Genomic DNA, 24,409 nt, shown 5'->3' with positions numbered 1-24,409 from the left:
TAAAAATAAAAAACAAAGCTATCTGTTGTAATACTACACAGTAAAATACCAGGGGTCTAGTTGCCATGGTCACACCATCTGACTGATCAGGGTTGATGGTGGTGGAGTTGCTTTAGCCCAGGAATGATTAAAACTATATACATGATTTTCATTTTTGTCTTAGCTAGGGAACAGGCTGACTTCCTGAATACCAAAGGTCATTCTCCCTGCTTTTGATAAGGAATGGTTGCCATATACATTCATAGATGGATGACGAACCAGATTTGGGCCTGATATTTATTTAATGGGATGTAGGGGGCCATGAAAACAGGTCACGATGCACAGCTTCGGTGAAGTTGAGCTCAGTCAGTGGTTATGGCTTAAATTCAATTCCAATGGAGCCCAATCAAAATAACACAAATGGTCCACGTGACCTTCTGAGCGCTGTTCCTCGGTAGGACACGCAAGGCCTTGAACCTGAGGCAGAGCCTCGTTGCTGTGATTAATAGAGATAGCAGAGAACTGATTTTCCTTTGTATTGTACTTTATTTCTTTGGCCTGAGTCAAGCAGATGAGATGCCTCAGCCACAGCAATAAACCCGTGCAATCACTGTCTGGCCTATTTTTTAAACATTGCGCTGCATATTACTAATTGATTTGTTTCTTCTTGAAGGGCTCTGCAATAGACTTAAAATGAAATTCAGTGCGTAATGGATTTTTCTTTACTCGGCTGTCTATAACCAATCAGTATCTTCATGTGTGTGGGTTCTTTGTACAATTTAAAAGTGAATGAGTATTCAACTGTGTTTCCAGTGTGTGGTGTGTGTAACAAGATAAATATGGGCTCTCTTCTCCCATAAAAGGCTTTTAATAAAATAGGGAATTTTTAAATTATTTTTAGAGAAGGGAAAAGTGAGCTTCCTACCTCCCTTGACCTCATCATGTGTCTTCCCTGGGGGCATTTCATCCCCTTAAGGCATCACAGAGCTTTGGGAACCAATAAAGAAATTTAGCAGAGGAGCTAGGGGAGGCTCAGATTGGCCTCTCAGCTTTAGTCTGCCTCTCTCGTGACCTTGCTGTGACCTTAATCATCTCTCCTGACACTGATGAGACTGTTTGCCAGTGGTGCTAGCCTTTCCCTTGGCACTTCTGATCTAACACTTAACAACCCAAAGACTAGACTTCCTCTTGGATACCATCTAAATCCCTGGGGCACCCCTGGGACTAGACCCCCTAGTCTTAGTTCCTTCTTTCCTTGCCTGATTCTCATGACTCTATGAAGCCCACACTCTGCTAGGCTAAGGTACTGGTGTGCTCACTGTGGGACTTTCTGGGACTAAGAGTCCAGTCACAGTGGTACTCTGGCTAGATTCTCACCTGCCCCTTCATGGGTCTGAGCAACTTTGATGTAGCCATTCCTGCCTGAACTGCAGCCAGCCTGAGGGGCTGAAAAGGCAACATTCTATGACTTGGAAATGTTCCAGCTGCAGGGGTTGAGAGAGGGAGGCATTCCTGGTGATCCTGGTATCTTTTAATGTGTGTGTGTGTGTGTGTGTGTGTGTGTGTGTGTGTGCTCTTGTGTGTGTGCTCTTGTGTGTGTATGCACATTTGTGTTGTTTCTTCAGGGGCCACCTACTTTTTTTTTTTTAAAAAACAAAGTCTCTCACTAGATCATGTGGCTCAACAATTTTAAGCTTAGCTGGCTTGCCTGTGAGAACCCAAGGCATTCCCAACCCCTGCTTCCTCAGCATTGGAGTTACAGGATCATGTTACCATGCCCCATTGAACCTGGAACTCATTGATATGGCTATGTGCCTGGACGATGAGCCCCAAATATCTACCTGTCTCCCACCCCGAGCCCCACCAGTGCTCGGATAGTCTGGCTTTGTACATAGGTACTGAGATCAAACTCACACCATCCTGCTTGTGTAGCAAACACTTTCCTGGCTGAACTGTAGCCCCAATCTGCCCCCCCCCCCCAGCTCCTTTGCAATCCTCCAAATTGGCATAGGAGAACTGCCCTAAATTCCTGACTTGACCAATTACCCACTTACTTGACTCTTCTGAACTTGCATTTCCTGATTCTTTTTTGTTTTCCTTTGCTTTGCTTTGTTTTTTAAGACAGGGTTTCTCTTTGTAGCCCTGGCTATCCTGGAACTCACTCTATAGACCAGGCTAGCCTCAAACTCAGAGATCCACCTGCCTGTGCCTCCGGAGTGCTGGGTTTAAAGGTGTGCACCACCACCATCCTGCAAGGCAAATTTCCTGATTCTTAATGGGGATAATACAGCTCTACATTTAGCACACAGAGTTTTCACAAGTTCAAAGGCACTGAGTTTGTGTATGGAAGCGCAGTGCCTGGCCCACTGAGAGAGTGCACACCACATTCCATGCACCATAGACACTGGAGGATTGTTGTTCCTCATGTAGATGGACCTGCCTCTCAGGTAGCTAAGGTTCCGGTCTCCCATACACACATTCTCCAAAGAAAACAAATAGCTTCCATCCAAGTTTCAAAGCTCGCCTTGATTTCTGCTCCCTGGAGCTACTACAGCTAATTTCCTCCCCCCTCGGATCTTAGACCAGTCTCTTTCAATTACAAGACCATGCCATGAGCAATGCCTTCTACTCCAGGGACACTGCTGCATTGGTCCTGCTATCTGCCTGCCTTTTGTGGTTCTAACCTATCTTGGCCTAGAAGTCATGCCTGCCTTGCTTCCACAAACATCCCTTGTTCCAGAAGACTACCTAAACTCACCGTGGTCAATATCACCAGCGTTGTGCAATAGTACACACCTTGGGTAAGGTTCTGGAAATAGAGCCTGTTCCAAGTGAGCAACTTCTCAGGAATGCTTGAAATAAGGAATAACGATTGTCTGCTTAGATGAAGTCCCAGGGACACACAGTTCCATTCAGGGGACCCATCTCAATGAGCAAATTATTCTCTTTAGAAAGACAGAGGGCAGCAGAGACTCATGTGTAAACAGTCTTGAAAGGCTGAAGTCTCCAAAACAGAAAGTTGATGGCCGTTAGGGGGCCCTAGACAGAGATGGAGTAATTCTCAACTTGGATCTCTTCTCCAGTGCTGACAAGATCACAAGAATCACTGACATTCTTACATCAAGACGATGAGATAGATGGGACTAGTGTACAAATCTAGTTGGGTATCAGAGTCCATTAGAAGAGTTTTTATATAAAGATTCCCTCCTGACCCCAAACAAGATCTACTGAATCTAAATCCCCAAGGCCTTGGTCACCAGGTAGTTTGGGAACAACTGTATGTCCCATGTTAATGAGATATCTGGGCATGTCTATAAGATGTCCAGAAAGAATAAAGAGAATCAATGGCACGAAGCTGGAACAAGACAAACCCAGTAGAGAAGCAAGATAGGCCTTGCACAAGAGGCAATAAGCTCAGAAAGACCATATCCCCAAGAGGTGGTGGAAGTAGGAAACATAAATTGATTCCAAGCAAAGTTAGGCAGATTTACAGTGGGCAGAGCTATTCACTAGAGCAGGAACCACCATCGTGCTCCAAAGGCTGCTGGGAGCAGCAAAATTCTGCCTGGATGAATCATGAGTCTGACCTGGGATGGCAAATCCTCTATTCCCAGGGAATCCACTTTCAAAAAAGTTTCCTCTCTGGACCTTTCCATCAGAAATTGCTGAAAGTAAAAACAAAATTTTTGTGTATGGAAACCACCTGAGACTAATATATGTCCGTTGAGTTTGGGAAAATACTGGCGCCTCCATTGAGAAATGACCCTAGAGTCTCTCCTTCATGGAATGGGGCTATAAATCTCGAGGGTGGGTGTCTGATCCCCACAGTGAGGAACTGAACACGAAAGGACCACGTGGGTAACTGTCTTGACTGCCTCTCTCTGGTGTTACGTGTTATTGAAGCACTTGGTTTAGGTTCCTCTTTTAATTTTCATCAGAAGTGTAAGCAATAAGTAGTAGAACCCCATTTGCTCAGGTTAGAAAAAGCAAGGCTCAGACAGGTCATGTAATCTGACCCAGGTCTTCTTACACCTTGCCTATTTGCAACCCTCTTTAGCCTGAGAAATTGTAACGTGACCTTGGAAACATAGATAGAAAATGGGTACAAAATATCAAGCATTTGTTGATAATAAGTCACAAAGAAGGTTGTTTCAAAACAATTCTTTGGTATACATATAATTTTACCAATTATTGAAGAGGGAAGCAAATTTGCAGACTAATGAGAGATATGCTTGTTTATCTAATGCAATACAATCCTAAGATATATCAGTTTCAAGCCTACATGCTGAAGAAGTCGGCAGGAAAGCTGTTCAAGGTCCATTTATGATGATTAAACTATTCTGTTGGATGAGAGGGAATTTTGTATGTGTAATAAGGATGCTGCAACTCACAGCATGCAATAGTTCTCACGTGTGAGCTTTGGTACTTCAAGGCAGCATTTTCTGGCATTGTGCGATGTGATGGCACACAAAGTGTGTGTGTGTGTGTGTGTGTGTGTGTGTGTGTGTGTGTGTGTGTGTAATTAAGACAATGGTAAAGTCACAGGATACAACATTGGTGATCACTGCCAGAAACATCTCAGATTCAATATGTGTTTGAATTTGAATGAATTTTTGGTCATTGTACCTTCGTAAACTTACTGTTGCCAAATTTCTCACTACCCACATGTTCTGTTACATGACCTCATATTGTTATGGTCCCCAACCTAAGGAGCTTTTATCTAATTCAGGTCTCTCAGTTAGGCAGGGGCAAAGTTCAGAATGAGACACTTTGGTTCATTTGAATCCGAAACCCATAATCCTCTCCCTACCTCATCAGACATGGCATCTGGCCAAGAAGTAGATGTCCAGCTTTCCTTGGAATATCCCAGAACCTCCAAATCCGATAATGAACAGGGGCTGAAGTTAAAGAGGGTTCTACTCAGGGTGAGGTGCTCAGGCAAGGTGTAGATGTTATGTCCAGAACAGAATTAACTAAAGGAAACACCATTCATCCCAAACCAGGTTGAGAAGGCTTCTCCACATCCAGGCTGTTTGCTGTAGACATGGTTGTCTGTAGTATGGGCTTTTAGCTAGACATAACAAAAAGGTGGAACTTTCGACTTCATTTCTTAGTTTTACATTTATTCTCTGCCCTAGCCTCATACTCAACTCACTATGGGCATGAGATTTATAGTGATAAAAACTCCCCTGGATACATTCGTTGTCCATTGCCAGTGACAGGATCAACCTTAGACTTGGGCAGTACCTGTCGACAGAGCTCCTATTTGTAGAGTTTGGGACTCTACAATGACCTGCCCTACCTCCTGTTGATTTTATCATGCCAGCCAGCCCCTTTCACAGATGATGGAACTAGATCAAAGTCTCATGATACATCATCGGTGAAGGAACATTCTCCCCAAACCAGGTGTTCTTGAAGATGTCAGAGCCCACGGTCTTTTCACCTCACTCCTCCACATATGTCATTTTGGCTTTGGAACAGGTAAAGGGCCAACTGGGTAAGCGAATTCTGCCAAAATACCTTTTGTAAGCAGGACATGGTGAAACAAGCTCATTCTCTTAGCACCGAGGCAGAATAATTGTTCTGAATGTGAGCCAGTCTGAGTTATTCAATGAGACCCTGCCAGGAGAGCAGGCAAACAGAAATCCAGAACCTTTCATAAATAGTTAGTTCTTTGCGTTAATAGATTTGACCAGAAAGCTGACCATCAGCCAATATGCTCCTTAATTCCTAAACCTTGAAGTGACCTTCAGAAACTGTCAGAACCCCTGTGGAAGTCAACCTTTCTATCTAGATGTAGGCATCAGAATGCCACTGGGACTTCAGACCCCAAGGCCAGGGTTCTATCACAAAAGTAAACCAAGGCTAGTTGAGGCTTCAGTTGCTCAGCCCTGCCAAGGTGACCTTCCTCTGACTGTCAAATCAGCCTCTTACACGTTCATCATCAAATTAGTTCAAAGCCTTCAAGAAATTTTCTTTTGAATGCTTTAGTGATGGTGCTACATACACTCAAATTAATTTTCCATCATTTTCTGTGCACAGAATTTGACTCAATCTCTCTTTAAAAGGGGAAATAATTTGGGCCATCTGAAAATGAGATTTATTTTAAGTAGAATCTTATTTATCAGGAATACAGTTCTGAAAGCTTTTATGAGTTGTAAAATGTGTTAGATTTGAGGCCAGGAGATCTGACAGATTCCCCAAGGTCCAGCCTGGCTGAAAGAGAGGACGTTTGAAAGGAAATATCCCAGTGGTAGAAGACAAGGTGGCAGGTAGGGCTTGAGTTGTGTTCCTGTGATGTCCCTAGAAAGCTAGGTAAGGACACTGGGCAAGGACAGACCACAGTAGGGAGGCAACGGGGGCCTGGGAAAAGGAAGAAAGTTTGACCAGTCTGTGACTAGGGAGATGGCTGAGTCAGAAAACTGTTTGTCGTGTAAGATAGGGACAGGAATTCAATCTCCAGGACCTACATGAAGAAGCCAGGCACACCCTTGTAATTCCAGCATGGGATAGGCAGAGGTGACGTCTTAGGGCCTGTTAGCAAGCCAGTCTAGCCTAAATGGTAAGCTTCAGGCGAATGAGACCCTGTGTAAAAAGCGATGAAGGATGCTCCTGAGGATGTCACTCAAGGTTTTCACTGGTCCGCTACATATACTCTCACACGTATGCACACGCAGAGGCGTTCACAGGTTGAAAAATTCAGCTTCTCTCCATTTTTGACACTGTCTGTTGTAGGACGTAAAAGTCACTCATTGCATTTCCAAACCGGACTTAGCTGGCCTAAACAGGTTTTGGGTTGCCCCATTGAGGGCCTGTTGCCAAGAAAGCATCTCTGGACATAAAGCCATATCTGGAGAGCTTGAGGCTTCCTCCTCCTACCCTCAGGGTCCCTGAGCAGAGTGTGGGATCATAGGGCTGAGACTGTGTCCAGCTGGCTCTTTCTAGCCACTCAAGGCCACAGCGCTCTTTTATGTGCGCGCAAGCCTCTGGGAACAGGTTCGACACTGTTGTAGTGTCAAACTTAAGTATCTGGGGCTTGCTCAGCACCACACTGGACACCGCCATTGCCTGGATGGGGATGTCACTTCCTCTCAGTGACAGAATGAGTCTGTGGTGCTAGATGTAACTTCCTGTGCCCCGCCCCCTGCTGTTCTGCGTTGTGGTTGGCTGCATCCCTTGTGATCTAAGTCTTTTTCATCTTCATGTCTTCCTGGGCACATGGGCATATGACCCGGGTTCTGGCCCATAGCAGCCTCTTTACAGAACTATCCAGTTTGAATGACTGCTGGTCTTTTCTTCCCACAATCTCGGGACCTTGTCTGAATTCATGCCTCTAGCCATGGATCACACACCTTGGAGACAGCCCAGGGAGGCCTGTGGAGGAGGTAAGCAACTGACTCCCTCTCCTTTTATGTCACAGTTCACTGGCTGTTCACCACATGTGGGGCCAGCGGGCCCCACGGCCCCACACAGGCCCAGTGCAACAACGCCTACCAGAACTCCAACTTGAGCGTGGTGGTGGGGAGCGAAGGGCCCTTGAGGGGCATCCAGATTTGGAAAGTGCCAGCTACTGACACCTACAGGTATGTATGGTGATAGACCAGCTCCCCTGAAGAAGACTAAAGTCCTATCTGGGGGGAGCATGTCCCTGGGTGCCCAAGCATGCCAAGGGCCACAGAGTCTGGTCCGTTAGTGGAATACAATGGCTGAAGGTGGACTATGGCAGCAAAGATATCTTTTGCCTTCGAAGAAGCGCACAGACTGTTAGTGGAGCTGATAAACATACGCACTATCTTCAGAATTATTACTAATTATAGTTAGGGTGGACACAGAAAGCTAAGTGTCCAGTTTGACTGGTTTGTGTTTCACATGTATGTGTTGAGGGGTAGGTGGTGGCGGTTACATGTTCACGTGCGTCTGGAGTTTTCTGGCCCCGTGATGATCCTGAGAATGTGCTCCACTTTACATTTGAGGTAGGGTTTCTCACAGAGCCTTGCGCTCACTGACTGGCTAGGTTGGCTGGCTGGTTAGTGTGTTTGGGGTCTCCTCCTGCAATTTCAGGGCTCCAGGGATCTGCCTGTTTCTACTCCCACAAGCACCAGGGTTACAAGAACGCCTAGTTTTTCATGTGGGTGATGGGAATTCAAATTAGTCTCTGGACTGGATTGAGCCATCTCCCCAGCCTAAATGCTAATGTTTCTTTTCCTTTCGTGGCCCTTCCGTTTTGTGGGAATCACGACACTCTTGAAGTTTGTCTTCGGCCTGTCCCAGCCTCTCAGTTTTCCAGCAGACCAGGCACGAGTAGACCAATCCCACTGTGCCACCTTGAGTCCATGGTACCAAGCAAAGCTAATGGTGAGATAGTAGGGCTGGTTAAGAGCCAGGCTTCAAGGGTCTATCTCTGTAGGCAGGCTCTTGGCTTGGTGTGAATTCTATAAAGTTCCCAGCTGAGCTGATACATCCTATGAGGATCACTGAGTTGCACCAAATCCTGGACATGTCTGTGTGTCCTCAGGAGGGCTCTGGGATGGCGGCAAGACCAGTTGCTGGAGGCCTCATTTTAAAGATGAGAAAACTGGCTCAGAGAAATCCAGAAATGGCCCCCAACCTCAGACACCTGAGAGTGAGCATGGCCTGGCTGCAGCTCCTGCCCAGCACTGTCAGCTGTGCTAAGAACATCACCGTTAAGCGGTGCTGATGTTGATGTTCCCCATGGTTCTCAGAGCATCCCTCTCCCACCCAAAACTCTTCTCAGGTTGCCCTCCTGTTTTCCCTTAATGAATCTTGTGGTAAGTCCATTCCTGAAAGAAAAAACAAGTGTTCCAGAGAAAGTTCTGGGTGCCTTGTAAGTGTTATTCTGAACAAGGATATGAGAAAGTTCCATCCCTCCCCACCACCCTTAAACATCCCAGAGATTCCAGCCGTTCTTCTGTGCCACACCAAGCAAGCCAGACCTCCCAGCAGAACCTCCATGCATGACAGGGCAAGGAGAAAAGGAGTCCTGGGGAGAAAGGGGCAGAGCAGGCTGAGGACCTACAAGGTGTCTTGTGCCTTGCTGTCATTATTACCAAGACTCTTCATAGGGAGAAGTGAGTCAGAGGTGCTCTCAGCCCAGAGCAAATCCAAAGCCACACTGAGAATCACTTGTCTCTTTCGCAAAGGTCACCTTCAGGGAACCTTTAGGCAAGACATTGTGAGTCTTGCCCGTTTCCAGATGTACCCAGGTTGTGGACTCTCTTCCCCCAGATTCCATTTCCGCCCCATCTGAGACACAATATGCTGGTACATACAAGTTCCCTTCACAGGGTGTGTGTGTATGTGTGTGTGTGTGTGTGTGTGTGTGTGTGTGTGTTAGGGGTTTCCCGCCCTTTAGGTAGAGAAATCACCTGGAGAAACAAGAGGAGCTAAGGGCAGAATTTCTAAGAATAAATGGTTCTAACACTCACCTGGGTCTCACACTCATCTGGTTCGCACACTCACCTCCTTCTCACACTCACCTGGTTCTCACACTCACCTGGGTCTCACACTCACCTGGTTCTCACACTCACCTAGTTCTCACACTCACCTGGTTCTCATACTCACCCGGTTCTCACACTCACCCGGTTCTCACACTCACCTGGTTCCCACACTCCTCTGGTTCTCACACTCATCTGGTTCTCACACTCCTCTGGTTCTCACACTCACCTGGTTCTCACACTCACCTGGTTCTCACACTCACCTGGTTCTCACACTCACCTGTTTCTCACACTCACCTGGTTCTCACACTCACCTGGTTCTCACACTCCTCTGGTTCTCACACTCACCTGGTTCTCACACTCCTCTGGTTTCACACTCATCTGGTTCTCACACTCACCTGGTTCTCACACTCCTCTGGTTCTCACACTCACCTGGTTCTCACACTCACCTGGTTCTCACACTCACCTGGTTCTCCCACTCCTCCTGGCCCTCTCTTCAGTCTGAGGACTTTGCTCTGACTTTTTCAGACCTGCCTTATGTTTTGGAAGAGGCCAGCCAGGCCAACTATACTTACTAAATAATAATAATAAACTCATTTTCTATTTTTTATTAATCACAGCCTATCTAATTCTAGTGGGGTTCTGGTCTGTATGAAGCACACAGTCCTAGCACACTGTTTACAGAACAGCTGCCGAGATCAGATAGCTGTTAATGTTTGCCTTGGGAGAGGATTCCCTAGCCCCAGCCTTGTCTGGCTGATGCCTTCCTGGACACATATGCATTCCACTTTGAAGTGGTCAAGTTAGTAAAGAGAGAGTTATGATCTGGCCACGTTAAAATGGGAAAACCCAAACAGAAAAGGAGGTTGAGTTTTTGCCTTTGTTGCTGTTGGATACTAGAGCTCAGCTCTAAGACATGTCCCTGCCCTCACCTCATTCCTGACCCTGATGATACTCAGGGCTTTGATGACAATGGCTACCATGGTTACACTAACTTAGTAATCTAAATAGATAGTTTAGTGCTTTGCTTTTTAGGTCATATAAAAGTGTCCTCAAGTCTAGCGTGTGTGACGCCCTGGGCTCAATCCCCAGGATGAGAAGACAGGAAGGAGGGAGAGAAGAGAGTGAGAGGGGAGAAAAAGGAAGGAAAGGTGGGCAGAGGGGAGCGTAGCAGAGGAGAAGGATAGCAAGTGGGTCCTTTAAACTCTATATGGAAGACCCGGTGATGGAAACACACACACAAATACATACACACATATATACATACACAAACACATATACATATGAATATACACATACATACACACATACACATATACACATGCACTTGATATATAGCAGTGTTCCACACAGGGAACTTCCGGTCCTCACGTGGAGGATTTTTTCTCCTGAGTAATTATTATTTAATAAATACAGTTCCTCTGAAAGGAAAACATAGGCTATTTCAGAGGACTTGAGTTCGGAAAGACAAAGGGTGAAATTGTTTGCCTTGCAAAATCCATCTCTCCTGGAGTGTGGCGCTCACTTAGTACTGTCTGGCTGCTACCTGATGCCTGATGCCATGATGACTCCACTGGTCAGGGAGTTGGAAATGGGGGCTGACACTGGCCACTGCTGTGCTCGAAGGTGAGGCCTCCATTCCTGGGGCCTCCTCGAAGAGGTACACAGTTGAAACTCTCTTTTTGCTTTGTTCTATTCTGTTTTGTGCCTGAGAGTGAACCTAGAGCCTTGTGTGTGCTAAGTAAGCTAAATTTTTCACTCTTTATTTTGAGTCTGGGTTCACTCAGTTTCCCAGGCTGGTCTTGAACCTGCCAACCTCTTCAGTCTGATGTTCCCAAGAAGCTGGAATTGCAGGCTCCCACTGTCATACCTGGCTTTCGCTGACTCCAAATTGTATCCTGGGCCTATCTGTGTTGTGGAAAATAGCTGCAAAGAGGGAAAGAAAGGGAAACTGGGAAGAGGCGAGGGCCAGGCTCGTATAACAGGCTCCCAGCTTCTCCTTTACACTGGAGCAAGACAAAACTAGCTGGAGCAAGGCAAGACTAGCTGGAGGTCCCAGAGCTGCAATCTCTCCTGCCAGGCACCTGTGTACCCCCGTGAGAGCAGAGGGAGAAGTGAGAGGCAGGTAGAAAATGGTGACTGTCATCCAGAAAAGCATCAAAAGCTACAAACTAGGGCAGGAGAACCAGGCATGGCAATGAGGGACTAGGCCAGGAAGGACTTGGAAGGTGGGGTGGGAAGAAGTTGGCAATGAAGCCGGATGGGGAGGGGTTAAAGAATCAAGGACCTTGAGTGGCCTCTACTCTCCTAGGGAGCTTAACTGAGAAAGAGAGGTGAGGGCTGGGGACAGTGGGTAGTCTCTGCTTTGTGGACCTGATTGCGCAACAATGCCTTACGGAATGTTCCCAGTGGGGGGCTGCAGTGGCTGAAAGTGGAAGGAGGGGGGCACAAAAGGAACCTGAATTTGTGCTAGGCAAAGGACAAGAGCCTTAGCCTACTCATACAGGGAGACAGAGTGCAGTTCTGAGACCTGGGCGAGCGAGGCAGGAGGGGAGAATGTGGGGGTGGGGGGGAAGGATTGGAGCCACGTGGGGAGGGGTTAGCGAATCCAGGACGTGGAGTCAGCACTCCACAGAAGCCAGGCAAGGCTCTGCTCACTCCCTCTGACTCCCTACTCAATCCCTCTCCCTACTCCAGCCTCCCTCCTTCCAGCTTCCTCCCTCTCTGGGGGCCCAGCATCCTTCTCCACACTCAGTTCCCTCACATATACTCAAAGATCACATATAAAAAATTTGTCAGGGGGCTGGAGAGATGGCTCAGTGGTTAAGAGCACTGGCTGCTCTTCCAGAGGTCCTGAGTTCAATTCCCAGCAACCACATGGTGGCTCACAACCATCTGTAATGAGATCTGGCGCCCTCTTCTGGCATGTGGGCATACATGGAGGCAGAATGTTGTATACATAATAAATAAATAAAATCTTTAAAAAAAAAATTTGTCAAACACAGACTGTGGCTCCCATTATCAGTCTCCCCACCCCCAGCCCCAGTTCACATGCTCTTCAGGAGGTACCAGATCTCAGGTGGAGCTGGCTGACTTGGCCACAGCTATTTCCGGTGTTCTCCATCAATGACCCTCATTTTCTCACCTGGCTCCAGGGACCAGCGTGCACAGCTGGATAGCAAAATTCAACCAAATCACAGATGGCCAGGAGACCTTTCACGGGAATGGGGAGCCTCATTGAGCTATGGGACCACTCCTACAAACCCGGCCCTAAGCTATTGGGGCCATCCTGTGAGTGCAACACTGAGCTGTAGTCCCTACTGTGTGTCGAACACTGAACCATGTGCTCAGTAGTGACCTATGAGGCCCTTACTATGCGCCCAGCACAGAGTATGTATTTCAGGACTCAGTGAAGACTGAGACTGGAGAGCCTCACAGCCTCTGGGAAGAGCAGATACAGGGCAGGAATTCAATAACCGTCTACGATGCCAATCAAGTTCTAGACAACAGGAGGAGAGATGTCACAGGCATGATGAATTGCCAGAGTAATTGTGCAGATAGTCATCGCACAGAGCCGGGAAAGTCGGAGGTGGGGGACCAGGCGAAGATCAATGAGCTGCAAGAAGAATGGAGTTTGGGTCCAACTTCCACCACCCAACAGCCAATGTGACCTTGAAAGTTGTCTTCCTTCCTCTCAAAGGACGAATCCATCTGCAGCATTAAGGGTTTCATAGAAAGTCTTTTTTGTGGGTGCATAGAGTTGGTGCAGGCCAGGTGGTGAAGGAAGAAATGGACAGCTCCCCACCAAGGTGCCCACACTCCAAGGTGTAATTTGCTCCTTCATCACTACCCCCGGGGGAACCCTGACGCTTCCATTGAATTGACTGAATCATCAGAAAGCTCCTGCTGGCCATGCCCTCATCTGGTCTTCCAGTAATCCTGTAGAATGTGTGGGCTGGATCTGACCATCCCCATTTCATAGGGGAGGAAGCCAGTGGGGAAGGGGCTTGCCAAAGGTCCCACCCCAAGCTAGAGGTAGAGCCCAGAATGAAGTGTGGGTCTGTTGCAACTGGAGAGGGCTACAGATGAGGAGTGTGTTTCTCTGAATGTGTACAGTGGGGGGAGGGGTGGAGTCCTTGCCTCCTCTTCCCCATCACCCCTCCTAGGTGGGCGCCATCCCTGCCAACATGCTAAAACCCAATTGTGCTGTTGTTTCAGAATCCAGCAGGCAGCCACTTTGATCCACTACTAATTCTTTATTTAAGAAAGATTCACAACTCAATTACACCAGGTAACAATAGCTCACAGTCAATAACACAAAACACAAGCCCAGCCAACATCCCATCTGACCAGGGGACACGGATTGAGATGAGGAAAAACAAAGAAATTACAGCATCAACGCGTTCGGAGCGCTAGCTTGCAATTTCCAGTAAATTGGAATCACTGCGAGTCATTTTCCCCACTTGACTGGCAGGTATATTAATTTCTCGTCATTTGTCAACCATCAAAAGTAAATTGTTTACCGGGTTTGGGGAGAGCATGTCAGAGGCGGGGCTGTGGTGGTTATTCTGGCGTGGTTTGGCATGGGAGGATTCCCTGAATCCAGGCTCTGGAGCACTGAGCCAATGGGTGCTTTATCAGAGGACAGTTCCAGGTGAAACTGGACAGGATTGGACCCAGGACCTCTGGCTGTGCCCTGATCTACCCAGCTCCCCACTCTCATTTGCTCATCCCTTCTGCCTCCCAGGAGTGACCCCCAAGAAGAGCACAGGCTGGCAGGGGTGCTCTCTAAGAGCCTCTACAGGGGCCCCTCACTGACTGTCCTCCAGCCCTCAGTTAGGTTCCATATAGAATTCTCACCATCACCAATATTATTATTCTCATCCCCCCTTTTAAACTACCAAAGGGCCCAGAGAAGGAAGGTAATTTGTCCAAGGTCACACAGCTATTGAGTAAGACTGATAAAGCCAGGACAAGAAAGTCAAAAGCAAGACGCCTCCACCATGAACTTGAAGGAGGCAGTGGTTTGGTCTCATCCAGTGCAGGGTCAGCACCTAGAAGGAGGAACTGCACCGTCTAGGTACTGCCTGCCCTGAGTGTTAGGGGAAAAAAATCCCAAGACAAGCTGCTCCTCTGGCACAAAGAAATCAGATTAAACCAAACTAAAATGCCCATGTTTTATTAAGTACAGCACTCTCCGGTGCCTGAGAGCAGGGGAGACAGAAAAGCAGGGAGCTCATGTAAACCCAGACCACGTGTTCCTTCTCTGGGTGCCCACTTAAATGCCCTGTGGGAGTTCAAATCCTGGCATGCTGGAATTTGGAGTCCAGACCAATGCAGCTCCCAGGCCAGGGGGCTGGGATGGATGCCAGGGGCTAGGGGACACTCGGAACTTACCACTGAGGAGCAAGGCTGGGATTGGCTCCAGGTTTAAGTGAAGGCAAGCCCTGGTCTTTCTCACTGTCTCACGTCACTCTGAGGCAGAACCAAACTTAGAGTATTAAGAAAGTTAAGCTCTAGGTTTCAGGCCTTGGGGAGAGGAGGAAGCATCCACATCTTCCCAAAACCTCCACAATCCCCTAAACACTGAGTTCCTAACTCAGAAATGCGTGTCTGAGGCCACCACCGGGAGTAAGTGCCACTCACTGACACCTGGTGGTCAAGCTTTGCTATTGACTCTGGAGACCCTGCCTTGGCCTTGCCTAGACTAATAGCTGTTCCTTCAGTAGTGGGAGTGGAGGCTCCTACAGGTCAGCTGGGTTTGCTCAGACCACACAACCAGGATGTCCAGGACTAGAGCCAGTGAACGGCTCATAGCTCAGGGCTCTTGCCAGCCCACCTCACTGCCAAGAACTGAGCTGAGATCTGGAGGGAGGTGGTGGAGTTTGGATCACTGGAAGAACAGGAGAAATACGAAGGCAGGCCCGGGAGGTGGGGGGATGAAGTCAGGAACAAACAACTTCCGAAATATAATAATTTGGCTAAATTTAAACCTGTGAAAGAGTTCAGAATGATTCATAATGCATGCAGATTGATGCAAATGAGCATGCAAATGATGCAGGCAGGAATGAGCTGCCTACCTCTCTGCAGTGAGCAGGATGGAGCAGGACAAGGACTTAGGCAGAAGTTTTCCAGGCAAACCCCATCTTGGAGTGGAAATGAGACCTTTTCATGCAACCTGACCAAGCCCTAGAAATCATCTTTCAAAGCCAATATTATCATTATCTTTTTTTTATATTGCTAAGAAACTGGGGCTCAGAGAGGGAAGGTGATCTGCCACAAGGTCACACAGCTATTGGGCAAACAGGACAGAGCTGAGGCCTCCTGCACATTTCCATCCTGAGACTGTCCTTCTCTGGAAGCCACACTGCCTACTCCACAGTCCTCTGCTCATGTTTCTCTTAGCTGAATAATTCTGTTCCTTCTCCCCTTCCACCAACAAGCCCCGCCCCCGCCTCTGTTTTTTGCCATCCTCACACCTTTGTCTCTCCCTCTCTCTCTTTGAGACAGGATCTCAGGTAGTCTAGGCCGGCCTGAAACTATGTAGCTGAGGATGGTCTTGAACTTCCCATCCTCCTGTCTCCACCTCTCAGGTACTGGAATTACAGATACATGCCCCTGCATCTGGCTTTAGGCAGTGCTGGGCATCGAACCCAGGGCACATGTGTGCTAAACAAGCCTAACTACATCCCCAGCCCACTCCTCTTGTCTATCCCCCCCATCTTCCCAATTCAGGGCATGTGTGTGCACGCGCATGTGCGTCCCCATGTATGTGAGTCTCTGCACAAGACTCATGCAGAGATCAGAGGAGAACACTTATTCTCTTGAGACAGGGTCCCTTACTGAGTCTGGAACTATGGGGGCAGCCCCAAAAGTTCCAGCAATCCTCCTTTCTCCACCTCCTAACCCCACAGTGCTGGAGTTACAGGTGTGAATTTGAACTCATATCCCTAGGTGTGCACAGTGAGCTCTCTCTCTTATCTGCTGAGCCTTCTTCTCGGCTCTCTGTTGTTCATTTGCAATGTATCAAGAGTGTTTGGTTGAAGGTCAGAAGGCATTGGTGTGTGACTTCTTGGGCCCCTCTTCGTTAACATCCATGTGTCTCCCAGCTGCACACATGGGAGAGGAAGAAGTGGACCTCAGTCCACCACTGGCCAGCTGTGCGGCCTCAGCTGTCTTCATCTCCCTGAGCCTCAGTGTCCTCGTCTTTCAAATGAGATTAGTCACCTTTACCATGCACCAGCATGTGCCACAACAGGCACATCAGAGCATGTGCCCTTCCTTCTCCAAACCTACAACCTCGCTTCCCCAACACGAGCCACCAGCTGCCGCTGGACATCAGAGAGGCTCCCTGCCTCTTCACATCCGATCATACAAGCCCTGACTCATATTGTCTACTCTTTGGTCTTGTCTGAGAGTCCTCCTATCTGTCACCCCCCAGCACAAAGTCACCTTCAGACCTCCAGTTCACCCCGGTGCCTCCACCTCTGGCACCTGTCAGTCCTCTGGCCTCCTGGCGCTGAGAATCTGAGGACATTTTCTCCATATTCTCTGTGGACATTTGCTGCACCCATCATCGCCATTACGTCATCTCTCTTTGTTTTGAATGACCATATGGGTTTGAAAGGGAGTATGACGCTATTCCTCTATCGGAAAAGAGGCTGAGTCCCCAAAGGGGGCACCAAAGCTCTAGTCTCGGAGCCCCACACCTGCCTCCACAAGAGAGAGCCACCCTCTCATATGGTGAGGTCTCTTTGCATTTCCCAGTTTCTTCAGAAGCTCTTGCAGAACCTGGAACCCATCTCAAGTCTTAGCCTGATGCCCATCCCAGCATTTAAGAAATGCAAGCAGGTGCCTGAGCGGCCAACTCAGTCATGAATGCCAGATTCCACTTGCATTGCATGGAGAACCCAGGTTCTTATCTGTTGTTTTAGAAAGCAGCCACCATTGCATTAGAAAACAGCTGTCCTCAGGACTGTCCCTGCAGAAAGGACCTGAACTGCCCCTTGAGAGAGACTTGAGGGCGGGTCTCTACATGTTCGGAACACTGGGTGTTTACAGAGCCATTGGAATGGGGGCAAAGCTGCCTTCCATCTCTTGCTGGCTTCTCATTAACAAACCTTGCAACTGAACACACGGGGACGTGAGAACCCTCCCTGGGCCCCTGGCAACCGTCTTCAGGGAGGCATTTGTTAGTGTTTGTCAGTTGATACGCTGACTGTCTTTAAGACATTCCATTCCTCTGCCACGGTTCACAAATTGAGTTTTCCCCCCCATCCTTGCTTGGCTTCATCTCAGCTATCTCAGAGGCGGCGGCAGATCTAATCCCACATCCCCACGCTCTGTTTTTATTTTCATCGTGATCAGTTGTTCGTTGTCTGCACAGATTGCTCCAGGAGGAGGTACTGCTGGGATGGGATAAACAATCTGGGCTGATAAGTACCCTCTCCTCGGATGATGCTCCCTGTTTGGGGGCCCCGAGGAGAGACTTTCAAACTTCGTACCAAGCCAGTTTCTGCTAGCTGCTACAGCGGTTCACACCCATGAACAACAAACACTTACTGAGTGCCTATTGTGTAGCAACCCTGGGGACTTCAAGGCTGAATTCCTTTATCATCCACAACACTTGTGGGATAAGAGAGCGGGTCTTTTCTTTTTCCAGTTATATATTAGAAACAGAAAGGCTGTTTGTCTAGGGTCTCATGGTCTTTTGATTCTGGGTTATGAAATCCCATCCTGAATAGGGTCTAGGTGCTCAACCCCTTCCCAAACCCGCTCCCTCCCTATCTCACTCTCTTGAATATCTGGCTAACCCCACACCTTCTACCCCCCTACCTTCCTAACTCTGTGACTGAGTAACTCCACCACCCCATCCCTGGACTTCGGACTGCAACTGCTTTCTCCCAACAATGGGGAGTGATCTCCCTCCTGGAGAGATGCTTGGGTCCCTGAAAACCCATGGGTTGACAGGTGGCTGGGGATCGGTCTCCGACCGCCATCATGTTTTGATCTGTTGCAGCATCTCAGGCTACGGAGCAGCTGGTGGGAAAGGCGGGAAGAACACCATGATGCGGTCTCATGGCGTGTCTGTCCTGGGCATCTTCAACCTGGAGAAGGATGACACGCTGTACATCCTTGTTGGCCAGCAAGGGGAGGATGCCTGTCCCAGGGTAAGCACCCAGAGCAGGGGCTTGTCCCAGCACCAGGGGAGGTGTGACCTCTTGGAGGACAGTAACCTCCCATGATCCTTCTGGGGGACTCACATTCAAAGTCTTGCACCAGCTCCACCTGTGAGTCCCCCTCCTTTCCTAGGGCCATTTGATGCATGAAGACACAGGGAATGTCGGCCCATGGGAGTTTTATAGCCCTATAGGAACCACAGCTGAAGCTTGGGTCTCATAATTGACTTAAAGCCAAAGGTCTGAATCCTAAGTTGACCAAGGGAAGATGTTCTCCACAGAAGTAGGAGAGGGAGCCCCCTTCTGAATGCTCTGGCTGACACTCTGTTGTGCTGTATTTAGCCATATTATTATGAATATTGAGAAAAATTAAAAGGCTTTACGTTCACTCAAAAATTAGACATATGACCACATCTCAGTGTACATACAAGAAGCAAAAAAGTGTCCTGAAAGATTCAGCTTCAGTAGCTGTGCTTCTTGGGATGACACTGGATTGGGGTGGCCACCAATAGTATCCGAAATGATACAAAAAGAATGTTTTTGGGCCTTGGATGCAACTCAGTTGGTAGAGTGTTTGCCTAGCTTACACGAGTTTGTGGGGGAGGGGGGAGGTTGTTTGTTTCCCTGAGCGTGGTGGAGCTCATCTGTAACCCCAGCATTTGTGAGATGGAAGAAGGAGAATCAGAAGTTCATGGTCAGCTTTGGCTTTGGAGTTTGAAGTCATCCTGGGATTCATGGACACAGAAACCCCTAATTCAATGTGTGTGTGTGTGTGTGTGTGTGTGTGTGTGTGTGTGTGTGTATATATATATATATATATATATATATATATATATATATATATTAAAAGAAAGAAGACTGTCATCACAAATTATTTATTTGTGTGATTAAAACTAAAGAATTTAAAGTGTAGACCAGACTGAGTCAGAAGGCTGGTAGCCTGTTTCCCATTAGTTAATTTTCTGTTCTGACAAAGCACCTGCCAGAAACAATGTCTGGTTTGGAAGATTCATTTCGGCTTATGGTTTCAAAGGGTTTATGTCCATCATTGTAGAGAAGGCTTGGAGGATTTCATAACAGCAGATCTGGAAACAGAGAGACAGAGGCAGGAAGCAGGGGCAAGTAAAACCTTCAAGGCCCATCCCTAATGTCCTGCTTCCCCCAGCTAGGCCCCACCCCCTAAGCACCCCACCACTTCCAAAACAGCATCTTCAACAGGGAAACAAACATTCAGACTATAAGCCCATAGGGGATGTTTCAGAATTAAACTTTATACTCCCATTTTATAAATGAGGAAGGGGAGGGGAACCATGAAGGTGAAAGAACTTGCCCAATGTCATTCACAAAGTGGCCCAGAACTCAAGAGCATTTGTTTTGGCTGCATCCTACACTTGTCTGAGCCTTTGTTTCTGTGACCTTCTTCCCATTTCCACTTATACAGCCCATTGCTGGGCAAGCCTCTGTGATCGCAAAGACAGCCTGGCTTTGTGTTTCTAACCCCGCTGGGGTGTCTACCAGTCAAAGACAAGTCCAACAGCAGAATCTGAGAATGCCCAGAGCAGTTGAAAGACAGTGCGGACTCACTAGAGAGCAGCTAGGGAAGCCCCAGACACCCCCAGCTGTCTGGCTCTTGCCTCACCAGCGTTAGCAAGGTGGCAAGACCCTGGCAGTACTGGCTATGCTGGCAGGAACTCAGGCCCGAGGATGGCAGATTATCCTGCTTGGGTCAGGCTAACGCCTCCCTGAGGCATAGCTTTGCTGGATCCTGGGAGGACAGACAGGAAGCAGGGACTACCAAGAAAGCAGTTCAGTTCCACCAAGAAACTCGGCTCCAAAGAGTCAAGTGATGGACTGTGAGTTCAGGGGGCAGCAAGTTCTCACTTCCTGGTACCCCACTCCTCCCTGCGTTAGCACAACACTGGAGGATCTAGCATGGTGTGTACAACCTCCCGTCTGAGAAATGCCTCCACTCCAACTTTTATTTAGGAATTATAATCAGGATTTTGCAGGCTGTTATAATATATTAAGTCATTAAATTACATACTGCTGTAATTTTCACAGGAATTTATTGAGTGCTAATGTAATTCTTTCATCTAAGTAGAAAGATTGCATTGACTTCTGCAAGGGACTTTTACTTGATTGGATTGTAATCAGTTATGTCTTTTCACAGGACTGTGTCCTTTTTTTATTTAATTCAATTGTAATCTACTTGCTCCTCTAGGTTGCTGCACTTTATCATTCTTATTAATCAACCTACTCGTTCTCAAACTTTGTGGATGCATACAGAGCATTCCCAAGGGGACAGGAGGAGGCCGTCTCGGTCCTGAGCAGAGGGAAGCGCCCAATGTTGGTCAGCCAGGCATGCCATGCACACTTGGCATGGGAAGGGTCTTCCTGGTTCCTCTACACCCTCCCTGTGGGTCCTTAGGCAAGAAGGACATGCTGTCTTCAGGCATTGTCTCCACCTCCAATTTCCACTAGGAAAAAAAAAAACAAATGAGAATGAAGTAAACTCTAAGAACTGAGCTACTACAGTTTAGCTGGCCTAACTGCCCTCTACCTGGTGCCTGGCCATCCCAAGCTCCTGGAATAGGAAGTTGGCTCCAGTTGCTGCTGGAAAACACCTCTGCACAGACAGACAGACACAGAGAGAGACAGACAGACAGAGACGGAGAGAGAGAGAAAAAAAACAGGAAGAGAGACAAGCAGAGACAGACAACAGAGAGATCGAGAGATAGGGACAGAGAGAGGCACACAGGGAGCCAGGCAGAAACAGAGAGATCCTATTTCCTACAAGGTCTTGCCTCCTAGCGTGGGGTTCTAAACCAGACTTCCTCCACAAAAGCACTACTGGTATTTTAGAGTAGAGTTTCTATATTGCACCGAGGGGCCTGCCCCTTGTTGCCTGTGGTGTTTAACAGCAACAACCTCCTCCTCCTCCTCCTCCTCCTCCTCCTCCTCCTCCTCCTCCTCCTCCTCCTCCAGCAACAACAAGCAAAATGAGCCTCCTGGAAATCCCTGCCGGCCCCTGGATGGCAGAGTCACTAACCTAACTGCCAGATCCCATACTCTCACCCATCAACTACCAGGAAGCCCAGTGCCTGAGCCAGACAGTCCTCTGTTCATTCAAAGTGATTCCACAGACATGTACTGAGTCACTGTGTGTGGTATCCATCATTCTAGGAAAGTGAACAAGGGAGATCCTTGCACATAACTTACACACAAAACACTTTCCTTCCAGCAAAGAAAGGAGTTGGCCAAGGCCTAGTCCCCGAGGTGAGATTGTGCCTGTGCATCTGAGGGGAGGAGGAGAGGAGCAAGCAGGTAGATAAGAGAAGAGGGCCAAGGAAATAGACTGGGCCAGGCCACTATAATGGCACATTCCACAGCCTCACAGCCAAATGATGATATAATAGAATGTGCCTGCAAGGTCTCGCTGTGACTGCACCGTGAAGCTTCGATCTCACAAGGACAAGGAGTCAAGTACCAGAGTCAAAGGCTATTTCATTCATCCAGCAAGAGATGCTGGTGGCTTAGCCCAGAGTGGCCAAAGCGGAGGTGGTGGAAAGTGATTGGATCCTGGGCATGTTTAGAATGTGAAATTCATAGGGGCTTCCTGCCTGATTATATGAAGAACTGAGAGAAAGAAAGGTCAAGAGGGACTCCAAGGACTAGGACTGAGTAGTTTCTGTCACATGCCGGAGAATGCTGCAGAAGGGACAGCTTGGGCTGGACTCATGCCTAAAATCCCAACAAGTTTGAGGTCAGAAGCCTGAGCTACATCATGAGTTCTAGGGTAGCCTCAATTACAAGTGAGACTGTAAAAAAACAAACAAACAAAAAAAACCAAAAAACAAAACTCAACAGATTTTGTGGCAAGGTCAGGAGGTCAAGGTCAAATACATTGACTATGGTGATCTAGTAGACAACGGGAGATGGAAGATGGACAACACCGATAGACCTCTGGGGTTTAAAAGACAGGTCCAGGGAGGAAGATATCAGCCAGCATCGAGTTCAAACGAGGGCTGAGGTTGCCTATGGCGTGATACAGAGGTGAGGAGGAACCGAGAATGAGCCCTGGATCCCCAGCATTTAGAAATTAGAAGGAAAAGAAGAGGAGAGAACAAGGAGCCAGGGAGGGAAGAGGGACGCGGGGCAGGGGACATCCTAGGAATCAGGGGACGTGCTGTGTCTCCACCAGAGCGGCTGCTAAGTCAGAGGGATGCTAGCTGAGAATGGATCATTTCTTGGGTGCCCTCTGCCCTGGTTTCAAGGGCTACATGGAGCAGGCACATGAAAGACTGGCCATCTCGAGCCCCACTGTTCTTGCCCAACACTGTATCCAAAGTCCCTAAAATCAGTTCTCTCAGAAAAAGCATCCCCAGGATGTGGAGGTCACACTGCTAGCTGCCGGAGCAGAGTCAGGTGTGGAAGTCAGTCTTCTGAGCTCTGCTGGTCCACGCCAGACAACCCTTTGGTTTAGAGGTGGAGGAGACTCCAGGTCCCTGAGAGCCTCACAAAAGTACTGCTCACCCGGCAGCCCCCTTGCTCTCCCTCTCCCCCTGCACCCAGCCTTAGGGCAGGCTTGCTGCCACTCATTCCTGTCCCAGGATTCTCCCTACAGCTCTGGGCATCACTACCTACACACAAGAAAAGTGTTTAGCTCTACCCCAGCAGTCCAGGACTTTCCATGCACACTAAATCCAGTCTAAGAAATGTCAAATTATTTCCATCATTAAATCCAAAATGCCATAAAACAAATTGCATCTCGGCTGTTTATCTGGAAATTTCTCAAGTACTCACTGCCGGCACTCCTGAATTCTTTAGCATAAGGAATGGCTCGAGATGGATTGCCGTGTCCACTGGCTGGTTATACAGCGGCGTTTGATGAAAATTTGATGTTTTATTGGCTTTTATTCCATTAAGTGAAAGGAAAGTAATTTTCTTCTGAGGTCAGTCTGGTGTTTAAAGAATTCATCTGAGCTGCAGCAGCCAAACCAGGTGTGACTGTTCTTCAGCCGGTAGACTCTTCCTCCCAGAATTCCAGGGTTCTGGGTTCCAGACATCCAAGCACGGTCACTCCCACATCCCACCAGGAGCCTGTGGGGCCCAGAGGTGAATCAAATGAAATGCTAACTCAACCATCTCCCCAGTGTGACACTCAATGGTAGTGGCTCACCTCCAAATCACCATGTCACTGTTTCCTTCCCACACCTCAAGACCACTGGGTCACCCAAAGTGGTGCTGAGTGTAGCTGTCGGATCCCAAGGTCCGCTCCCTCTTGCACATGGCAGCCAAAAGACTCTACCCTCTTCCTGGCCTTCGATGTTGGAGATGTCTAGAAACAAGAAATGGGACATTAGGTAGGAGGGATGAGATGACTAAGATGGAGACATGACTTTCCCAAAGGGGATCCGAGAATGAAAATTCCTCTACTGGGTTTTGTTTATTTGTTCTGTATTTATTTTTAATTCTCTGCATAGTACTGCAGAACTGAAACTCGAGAGAGAGAGAGGGCTTCTTGACTCTCCACTCCAAAATCTAATTCTGATCATCCACGAGGCCCCTTGCCATGACCAGGCTGCTCGTCTAATCCTTGAAGTTACCCCAATTCATGTGCCCTCCACCCTGTCCCACAGCCCAGGGTCTTCTTCAGCAGCCACAGGATCCTCACCGGTCCGTCTGGACTGAGTTAGACTTGGCTTAGCAAGAGAGCCTTAAGCCTTTCCCACACACCCCACTTACCTCCTTTCCTGCGGGTCATGCTACTCTTTCCTCTTGGGATGACCCGAATTC

At 48.1% G+C, this 24,409-nt stretch overlaps 1 protein-coding gene across 1 annotated transcript in view; it reads left to right on the top strand.

Moving 5' to 3' along the window:
* Alk (ALK receptor tyrosine kinase) overlaps nt 1-24,409 on the top strand; it is a 737,647-nt gene that overhangs the window by 671,914 nt on the left and 41,324 nt on the right. Inside the window, exons 12-13 of the mRNA XM_041630919.1 lie at nt 7,400-7,562; nt 18,454-18,604. Of these exons, the coding sequence (XP_041486853.1) occupies nt 7,400-7,562; nt 18,454-18,604 (314 nt within the window). The remainder of the gene's footprint in view (nt 1-7,399; nt 7,563-18,453; nt 18,605-24,409) is intronic.

The sequence above is a fragment of the Microtus oregoni genome, unplaced genomic scaffold (genome assembly GCF_018167655.1).
Source record: "Microtus oregoni isolate MIOR12 unplaced genomic scaffold, Mior012 000036F_ref0000092, whole genome shotgun sequence".
Lineage (NCBI taxonomy): Eukaryota > Metazoa > Chordata > Mammalia > Rodentia > Cricetidae > Microtus > Microtus oregoni.
The sequence above is the reverse complement of the archived record's forward strand: the minus strand, read 5'-3'. Positions and strand labels throughout refer to the sequence as shown.